The sequence below is a fragment of the Coturnix japonica genome, chromosome 14 (assembly GCF_001577835.2).
Source record: "Coturnix japonica isolate 7356 chromosome 14, Coturnix japonica 2.1, whole genome shotgun sequence".
Classification (NCBI taxonomy): Eukaryota; Metazoa; Chordata; class Aves; order Galliformes; family Phasianidae; genus Coturnix; species Coturnix japonica.
Window position 1 is genome coordinate 3,154,003 of NC_029529.1, and position 9,726 is coordinate 3,163,728.

The following is a 9,726-nucleotide window of genomic DNA, read 5'->3' on the forward strand; positions in this document are numbered from 1 at the left end:
GTCTCCACAGCATTAGAAACACAACCGTATTCAAGCACACTAATATTAACTCCTATAATCACTGCTTTATTTCCATTTCCATTGCAGCAGCCCCAGAGGTCGCCTTTTCACATTATTCCTCTCCATTCCCAGCTGTTTTCTCCACAGGTGTGAAGCCGGATTGGATGTCTGTGCTTGTGCAATTAGTGGATGAACACAGTGGGGCAGCACCCTGGTGTTATTCTCCTATTTGAAGAGCACTGTGTGAGCAGTACAGCAGTAATCCCATAGATAAAACTAGGGATCGCCATGCTGGGAGCTTGCTTTAAACACACACCACGTTCAGATTCCCAGCCCATCACCCATTAGATAACCTGCATTTATTCCCCAGCACTCATTTCCCTTTGTACGTTCTTGCCAAGTAATAAGATTCGGATGAGTCCTTCCGACTGGCCCGAGGCTTTATAGTTCTCACATCTTGGAACTGCTCCTTCAGTTTGTTTTGAAGAACACGGGACTCGTGGCCGTCCCAGAACTTACACAGCATTGTTCCTTTCGGCTTTAAAATGCTTTGTGACAGGTTCACTAGGCCCAAACACAAACCGATCAGCTTCTGATGATCCAGCTCCTTAATGCCTGTTGCGTTAGGTGCCATGTCGCTCAGGATAACATCCACCTTCCCTGCAGGAAGCATGTTCTGAATCGCCCTTTGTGTGTTGGGGTCTGTAATATCAGCCTGAGACAAGAAGACTGCGCCTTCCAGAGGGGAAATCCGTAGGAGGTCAACGCCAAGCACAAAGCCAATGGGGGCAGCAGGATCTGGGTGGTAAGAATGAAGATGACGTTGAATTCTTATGGTTGAAAGGAACTTGCATATACATGAACTCCGTTATACTCAGTTAATGAAAAGTTATTATACCTGCTGCAAACTGTCCTCCCACCCCTCCATAGTTGGTTTGCTGCATGCAATGACATGGCCTGCTACCAGCCAAAGCATTTATGATGTTAAAGCCCAGCTACACTGGATAAGCAAGAGATAATCCTATGGTCTTTTTGTTGTTTTGTTTTTGCAGAGCTGGCAGTGCAATCCAACAACATGATCATGCTGTTCCTTATAAACACGAGCACTTCAGAACACACAGACCCCATCCCAAACACCAAACATGTGCACTCACCAGCACCTAAAGCATTGACCCTCTCTACAGCAACCTGACTCCAAGCACCAGGTGCTGCTCCACAGTCAAGCACAGAAAGTCCCGGGCGGAGAATATGAAGCCTGTCATCTATCTCCAGTAACTTGAAGGCACTCCGGCATCGGTAATGCTGCTGTTTGGCTGCCTTAACGAAGGGATCCCTGCACTGCCGCTCCAACCACCAGTGCTCTGTGGCAGTTCTCTTCTTCAGCAGCCTGGCCGTGCTGTGCAGACACCGGTGCTGCAGAGGAAGGCTGACCAAAAACTGGCAGCTGCACAAGGAGAAAGTGACAGTCAGATGGTGCATGGCCACCGCAGCTTCCTGAAGCACGCACTGATCCTTTCTACCCTGAGCACAGCTCCTCACATCTGTCTCCATCCTCACCATCTCAGGGATTCAAGGCCTTTTCAGTTCCCTGCTCCATTCACAACACAGTGTGGGTCAGCACCTCACTGGGGTGAGGCAAAGAGGATCTCATTGCTAGAGAGCTCTGCGGTTCTCAGCTGTCACCTGCTCACATGTACGGACAGACACTGCTGGGAACGGGCCCTACCGAGTCCCATGGGAGCTGGGATACGACCTGCCAACAACTCACGCTCCTCGCTGACCCCGAGCACCGGAGGAAGTAAGGATGGCTGCACATCACCTTGCTGTGAAGGGCTTTTAAAGCCGAGAATCCACCTTTTAAAGAGGAAATACAACTGCAGTGCTAATACAGGCGATTAGATCACGGAACCGCACACCGTCCCGTGTTGGAAAGGACCCACGTTGTACCGCCCAACCCCCCTATGGCTCACTGCGATGGGACAGACTCCGGCAGCTCAACCCGTGCGCACCGCCCTGCCCCGACCCACAGCCCACCCTCCCCCGGCCCCGCCAAATAAGGACGGGCCCCATCAAAAAAGGACGGGCCCCATAGCTCCCATAGCCCCCATAGCTCCCATGTCGGAGGGACGGCAGCCCCGGGACAGGCCCGAACCCGGCCCCGCTCTCCCCGGCACGCACCGCTCCCCGCACCACGCCATGCCGGCCGTCGCATCCCGCCCCTTAATGGGCGGAGCTGCGGGGACAGCAGCGCGGGGGGAAGGGGAAACTGTGTGTGGGGTAGGGCCGGGACCGAGGGGAGAGCGGTGGGAGCGGCGAGCTGCAGGGGCTGTGACAGGGCGGAGGGTGCTGGGCTCCCCCCTGCTCCGAGCGCTGCCGTCAGGCGCAGCGCCATGTCCACGTCCAGGCTCTTCACCCTCGTGCTGGTGGTGCAGCCGCCCCGCGTCCTCCTGGGCATGAAGAAGCGAGGATTCGGGGTCGGGCTGTGGAACGGCTTCGGAGGGAAAGTGCAGCCGGGGGAGAGCATCGAGGATGCGGCGCGGAGGTGAGACCCGGCCCTGGGAGGGGCGGAGGGAGCTGGGCGCACTTAGGGCGGCTCGGCCGCTCCGTAGCAGCATCTGGGCGGTGCTGAGTTGTCTGTGTGCAGGGAGGAGCAGCACGGCTCCCATCTCCTGCCTAATGCAGACCTCTGAGCGTCTGCCAGTCCACGAGTAGCTGCAGTTAACGAGCATCCTCCTCCCGCCCCGCTGGCTCGCTGAGCGGAGGCTCTTGCACTGCTGTGTGGGTGCACCGCTCTCGTTTGTCCGTACGGCGGCGATGCAGCTCATGGCAGCGCTGCTGATGCCTTAAGGATGCTAAACTCCAGTTACAGTGCTAGTGCTCCGTGAGAAGAACTCAGTGACGGGATGCTGTGAGTTTCACCCGGAGGAGCCTCATGAACCTCAGTGTACAAACTGATTGTTTCACTGCGTGCACTGAGTTCAGGAACAGAGTTCCATCACTGCAGGGTTACGGTACCGTTTTCAGAGCAAACAGCAGTGCTACACTGCAGGACTTAATTCCTTTTACTCACTGAAATGAAACGGCAGATTCTAACTTGTTTACATCAGCACAGCGGTTAAAAGCCACGCTTTGCTCCCTCCTCAGTTTCTGATCTGTCCCCACATTTACCTTTGCACCTGCAGGAAGCTGAGTGTTGTTCAACAGGTTCCCAACAGCTTTTGCACTGCTGGGTTTCCTCAGCTGGGCTCTGTGGTGAGTGAGCTCAGCAGGGGAGAAGAGGCCTCCATGTGTGTGCAGCAGAGCAGCATGTTAACACAGCCAGTGCTTACACTGTGTGTCTGCAAACAGTTCATTGTCACCAAGTGGAGGATGCAGATCCATCTCACGGCTTAAATCAGGCCTTTGTTTGCTCACGTGATCGCTGAGGATGGCATGAAATGACGTGATTAATTTGGACTTTGATTTCATACTCATGTATTTACCTGTGCCAGCTTAGGGTTAAAAACTGGAGCTGTAATTACCATGAGATGCTGAGTGGTAGAAATTCCAGCCATCTCAGTGCAATGTGACACAGCACAAACACCTGCTGCTGCACACTGACACAGTGCACTCTGCAGCCGTTCCTTCACTGCAATTAGGAGTTGAGTGCAGAATTACACCCCGACTCCTCACTGCTGTGGCACATTGGAGCTGTTGGGCTGTGGCTGCCTCAGCAGGTGTTGCTATGGTGTAACCTGAACTTGATCTTTATAGGCTGGACTGTCAGGTATAAGCTGCAATGTGAACAGAGCTCCCTGAATGATGGCTGTGCTGCACTGAGTCCATCATATCCCACAAGCACCTGGGCACCAACAGCTCTTCAGTGTCACATCCTGTAAGGAAAGCTTTCAGCTAATGCAATATCTCCAGTTATCAACCTGCTGTGCTGTTTCTATTCACCAAATGCAGAGCCCAGCAGCTCACAGATGAATTATTGAATAAACCACAGTAGTGTTGTGCTTATTGGTTCTTTACCACAGCCTGTAAATGAGGCTTTTAGCTTTGTTGGTTGAAAACTGCCTGTTTTCTGCATCTTTTTTCAGGAATATCAACAAGAATTAGTTCAGGCATCAGATTGCAGTACAGCTCTGAAGGATGGGACCCATGAAACTGGTGCCAGAGAAAGCTGGAGCCTTAAAGGTCGTTTCCGCTTTGAAACTGATGGGTTTGTGCCAAATGTACAGCTATGAGATTCATTAACCTTATCTGCAGGTAGTTCCAAGTGTGCCGTACCTTTGTACAGTACAATAACCAGGACAAGTCCCAAGGCCTCTTAGCAGCAGGTTAAAAAACCCCAACATCAGTGTGTGGGACAGGCAGAAACAGGGACCTGAAGAGCTTCAAGAGGCCACACGTGGTGAGGCCTTGAAAAGAACTGCTTGGGAATCTCTCCATTTGCTCTTAAAAGACTCATCTCCAGCCTCTCTTACACGGACTGTTCTGAGGAGCAGAAACTGAAGGCGTATGTGACTGTTTTGTGGTTTTCAAACAGCTTTTAACAGTGAGCTCACACACTGTATAGTATTACTTAAGTGAGCTTCACTTTCCCTCAGAAGCCGCTGATTTTTGTAGCAGCATAAATGAGATGATCTCATATTCCTTATCTGTGTCACCACAGTTATCAAAGCTTTCGCCTGAAGTTGGCAAAGTCTAGAGCTTGTCTACACAAAGCACGTCTCAAAGTTCACATGCCACATCCACCTCCAGCAATAGCACATAAGCATTAACCCATTGCTAAGTCACATCAGCAAAGACCATCCTCATGCATGGAATGAACCTGCCAGGTCATCTTTGGGGTAAATCCTCCCCTCCAGCAGAACTTTCCCACTGGCCACTATGGGAGACTGAGCAACTCATAAGCCAGTCTGACACTGGTGTGGTCTGGTGCCAGTGGGCTACATTGTATGATGTGAGCTACAACTCTGCTCTGCTGCAGGCACAGCTGTAATTCCCTGGAGCAGTTCTGAATGCAGCATAAAGCTGATGGCAGATGTTTGTTCTCCCAACTCTTGCTTTCCTATAAAAACACCTGTTTTTTTTTTGCATAGGGAGCTCCTGGAAGAGAGTGGGCTGACTGTGGACACCCTGCAGAAGATGGGTCAGATCACTTTTGAATTTGTAGGCAACTCTGAACTCATGGAGGTTCACGTTTTTCCGAGAGGGAGTCAGTTTTCATGAGAGCAAAGGAAAGGCGATGGTGGGGTAACTTGCTGGAGATGATACTGCTTCCTTAGAAATTGCGACGTGCCGATATGGAAGTGCAGAACTGTTCCTGTAGAGATCGGAGTGGAGGCAGCTGGGCTGTAACCCAAAGCTGTTTGGGTTTGACACAGGGGAATGCCAGGCAAAAAAACCCATGACAAAAGATTCATACAAAAGCTGTTTTTTTTCCCCTTAACAGAAATGTCAGCTCAGTGGTTTCAGGCATGGATGAGGTGCCAATTAAACAGATGTTGGCCAGATGATGGTCTATTGGTTCCATTGTGTTTCAAAGAAAGTTGTTTGGAGGCTACTCAAGTTCAAGACGAAGACACATTGGGAGCAACGCCTGAATGAAGTGGAGCAGTCTTTAAGAGGAAGGCAGAAGCTTCATTCCATGTGCTGCTGCCCATCATTGTTGCCGGACACCACGTGTCAGGGGTCACTTCCTCAGCACCCCAGCAGGAGGCTGACATGCCAGGACATCGGGAGTAGAGAAAATGAGGGGTTTTGCTTAGAGCAGTAAATAAATCAGTGAACATTTCCCAGGCTGGTGAAAGCCCCTGATACAGATGTTTTGTGTCAAGCTTTTGTATGGTCAGGTCCCACATCAGTCATGCAAACTGCCGTTGAGGAAGGAGGCTTGATTCTGCTGTGACTTGTGACAAGCTCAGGTTGATCTCTTCCAGATTTCTGTCGCAGTCTAAGTGTATCTAAGCTGTACAAGCATATACAACACTTCTGATGGCAGATGTCCTGGTACTAAGCCCTGCTGCTTTCACCCTGGAGTTGTCTGTAACGGCTGTAACCGACGGATAATATTATTCGAAAGCATCCCTTCCCAGCACTCCATGCTACAACCACACTTACAGGCTGTGCCGCTGCCTATGCAAGGGCTGTGAAGTCTGACAGCCCTCAGTCTCAGCAATTATGAATTCATGTATACAGACAGCACGCTGCTGGAAATGGCACATAGGGAACTTTATAGAAGGTCGTGTGGTTTCTTTAAACATTTTTACAAACACGTAACAGAATCTTGGAATGTCAGAGCGGATCTGTAAACATTTCCAGTCTACCAGCTGTAGTAATGGGTCTTTAATTCTTGCATTCGGGTAAACTGTTTCATACATAAGGCTTCTCCAAGGGCTCACAGCACTGACCAAGCCCCCCACAACAATTTGTAGTAATTTATGGCACACAAAAATTGGACAATAATTAGTCCCTTTATCACTACCAGGTATCATCCTGAATGCCCCATTACTGAGGGCTGTGCTATTTCTAGAGTGAAAGAACTGTCTGGTGTGGATAACACAGGATTACAGTTAAGGAGCGCGCCATTCAATATGATAGGAAGGAACTAATAGCTGCCAGCGCTGCTATGGTGAGCACGTACTGAGAGTTCAGATTAGTTCTTTCTGACCCGTGCATCATCTGTTAGAGCCTCAATTCAGCTCCAATTGCAAAACCTGCTCCCAGTACAGGAACCTGAAGAACCACTTGGAAGCTGCTCACCGAGCACTGACCGTGCGATAAGGTGCAGCTCAGCACAACTCCGTACCGCCGGCTGGACGCGCCGCTTTCCTTCTTACCGTAACGCTCCGCCTCGCCGAGCATCGTCCTGCACCACCCGCCCTGCGCTCATTTAAGGCGGCTCCGCGGGCTGAGCGCTGTGTGGGCGCAGTTCGCTTCTCGTGGAGGAGTGTCCCGCAGTTTATCGCACGTTGGGTGAGTGCACTGCTGCCTTTCACTGCAATTGCGGCTCCTTGTAGGGCATTGCCAGGAATTGTTCTGAAGCAAACTGACTGCTTCAACGAGCCGACATGAGCTGTCCCTGAACGGCTTAAAGCCGAGCACCCATCGTTAGAAGGGAAGGGAGCTGGGCGGATCGTCAAAAAAGCCGAGATTAAGGAACCGCGGCCCGTCCCGTGCTGGAGCGGAGCCGCAAGGCACAGCCCCGAACCCTGCGGCTCACAGCGGGGTCCCAGCGCTGCCTGAGCTCGGCAGTGCGGAGCGGGATGGGGGAACGGAACGGGAGCGGGGAGCGTGGAAGGAGAACGGCGGGACCGGGAGGGACCGTGATGGGGCGGCGAGTGCGTGGGGCGCTGCGGGCTGCGCGGAGGGGACCCGTACGGCCGAGCTCCGAGCGCTGCTCTCAGGCGCAATGCACGGCGCAGCGCCATGTCCGCCCCCAGGCTCTTCGCCCTCGTGCTGGTGGTGCAGCCGCCTCGCGTCCTCCTGGGCAAGAAGAAGAGCGGATTCGGGGCCGGGCTGTGGAACGGCTTCGGAGGAATCGTGGAGCCGGGGGAGAGCATCGAGGATGCGGCGCGGAGGTGAGACCCGGCCCTGGGAGGGGGCAGGGAGAGTTCAGCGCACGGGGGGGGGTTGAAAATTGCCTGTTTTCTGCATCGTTTTTCAGGAATATCAACAAGAATTAGTTCAGGCATCAGATTGCAGTACAGGTCTGAAGGATGGGACCCATGAAACTGGTGCCAGAGAAAGCTGGAGCCTTAAAGGTCATTTCCGCTTTGAAACTGATGGGTTTGTGCCAAGTGTACAGCCATGAGATTCATTAACCTTATCTGCAGGTAGTTCCAAGTGTGCCGTACCTTTGTACAGTGCAATAACCAGGAGAAGTTCCAAGGCCTCTTAGCAGCAGGTTAAAAAACCCCAACGTCAGTGTGTGGGACAGGGAGAAAAAGGGACCTGAAGAGCTTCAAGAGGCCACACGTGGTGAGGCCTTGAAAAGAACTGCTTGGGAGTCTCCAACTGCTCTTAAAAGACTCATCTCCAGCCTCTCTTACACGGAATGTTCTTCTGAGGAGCAGAAACTGAAGGCGAATCTGTTGGCTTTGTGGTTATTATATGGCATTAAACAGTGAAGTCACACACTTTATAGTATAGTACAGTATAGTAGTACATATTTGTTGGCCCATTTTTAAGTCACCTCATCTTTGGGGTGATTCCTCCTTCCCACTGGCCACAATGGGAGACTGAGCAACTCATAAGCCAGTCTGACGCTGGTGTGGTCTGGTGCCAGTGGGCTACATTGTATGATGTGAGCTACAACTCTGCTCTGCTGCAGGCACTGCTGTAATTCACTGGAGCAGTTCTGAATGCAGCATAAAGCTGATGGCGGATGTTTGTTCTCCCAGTTCTTGCCTTCATGCAAGGATGTTTGTTTATTTCTTATGCAGGGGGCTCAAGGCAGAGAGTGGGCTGACTGTGGACACCCTGCAGAAGATGGGTCAGATCACTTTTGAATTTGTAGGCAACTCTGAACTCATGGAGGTTCACGTTTTCCGAGCGGATCAGTTTCATGGAGAGCCAAAGGAAAGCGATGGTGGGTAACTGCTGGAGCTGATGCTTCCCTTAGAAATGCACTGCTCATATGGAAGTGCAGAACTGTTCCTGCAGAGATCGGAGTTGGGAGGCAGCTGGGCTGTAACCCAAAGCTGTTTGTTGACACAGGGGAATCCAGGCAGAAAAAACCATGACTAAATTTCATACAACAACTGTTTTTCCCCTTAACAGAAATGCAGCCTCAGTGGTTTCAGCTGGATGAGGTGCCATATAAACAGATGTGGCCGGATGATGTCTATTGGTTCCCATTGGTGCTTCAAAGAAAGTTGTTTCGAGGCTACTTCAAGTTCCAAGGACAAGACACCATTGTGGAGCACACCCTGAATGAAGTGGAGCAGCTTTAAGAGGAAGGCAGAAGCTTCATTCCATGTGCTGCTGCCCACATTGGGCCGGGACACCACGAGTGTTCACAGGGAGCTCCTTCCTCAGCTCCCCAGCAGGAGGCTGACAGCCAGGACACGGGGAAGTAGAGAAAATAAGGGGGTTTCTTAGAGCAGAAATAAACAGTGAACATTTCCATGCTGTGAAGTCCCTGACGATGAGATGCTTCAGTGGTTACTTGATGACCGCTCTTGAGAAATAAAGGGCTAGCAGGAAGTTCTCGTGTTGTTCGTGTATTTGGCTTTTCCCTTGTGGCTGGAAACATTTTCTAAACATTAAAATTACTTCTCAGCAAAAGCAGCTGCTGTCCCACTGTAAACTGCCACCACGGTTCTACATGGGTGATGGGCTTTGCTGCAGACTGCTCCCTTTTACACAAGCATGATGCAGGCTGTCTCTCAGACTAACAGCAGAAGCATCGAGCACCTTCTGTGTGCCAGCTTTTATGCAGGCCCCACATTCAGCATCACTGCCCATGAGGATGGGAGGCTTGGTCAGTGCTGTGAGCCCTTGGTGAAGCTCAGGTTGAGCTCCTTCCAGATTCTCCAGCTGAAGTTTGTATCAGCCTGTACAAGCCAATACAACAACTCCTGATGCAGATGTCCTGGTCAAGCCCTGCTTTCAGCCCTGGAGCTCCTGCTGTCAATGTGGCTGTACAGACAGGTAGAAATATGCTGAACACAATCCCACCTTCCAGCAACTCCATGCTACACCCACACTTACAGGCTGTGCCGCCTGCCTGCAGGC

At 51.5% G+C, this 9,726-nt stretch overlaps 2 protein-coding genes and 1 non-coding gene across 3 annotated transcripts; 2 read left to right on the top strand and 1 right to left on the bottom strand.

Moving 5' to 3' along the window:
* Positions 1–45: 45 nt before the first annotated feature.
* Positions 46–4,078, bottom strand: MRM2 (mitochondrial rRNA methyltransferase 2). The gene is made up of 3 exons (XM_015876869.2): positions 2,179–4,078; positions 1,155–1,444; positions 46–798 (listed from the first exon to the last, which is right to left on the bottom strand). Exons 1-3 carry the CDS (start codon positions 2,823–2,825, stop codon positions 374–376), a joined length of 1,362 nt encoding a protein of 453 aa, XP_015732355.2. The 5' UTR covers positions 2,826–4,078; the 3' UTR covers positions 46–373.
* On the top strand, positions 2,430–5,176 carry LOC107320712. Its single transcript, XR_004308973.1, has 3 exons — positions 2,430–2,542; positions 4,083–4,835; positions 5,088–5,176. It is a non-coding gene; the product is annotated as an uncharacterized LOC107320712 (transcript).
* A 1,655-nt stretch (positions 5,177–6,831) lies between these two features.
* NUDT1 (nudix hydrolase 1) lies at positions 6,832–9,195 on the top strand. Its single transcript, XM_015876866.1, has 4 exons — positions 6,832–6,963; positions 7,413–7,568; positions 8,433–8,578; positions 8,770–9,195. The coding sequence occupies exons 2-4, from the start codon at positions 7,417–7,419 to the stop codon at positions 8,940–8,942; spliced, it is 471 nt and encodes a 156-aa protein (XP_015732352.1). The 5' UTR covers positions 6,832–6,963; positions 7,413–7,416; the 3' UTR covers positions 8,943–9,195.
* The last annotated feature ends 531 nt before the right edge of the window (positions 9,196–9,726 follow it).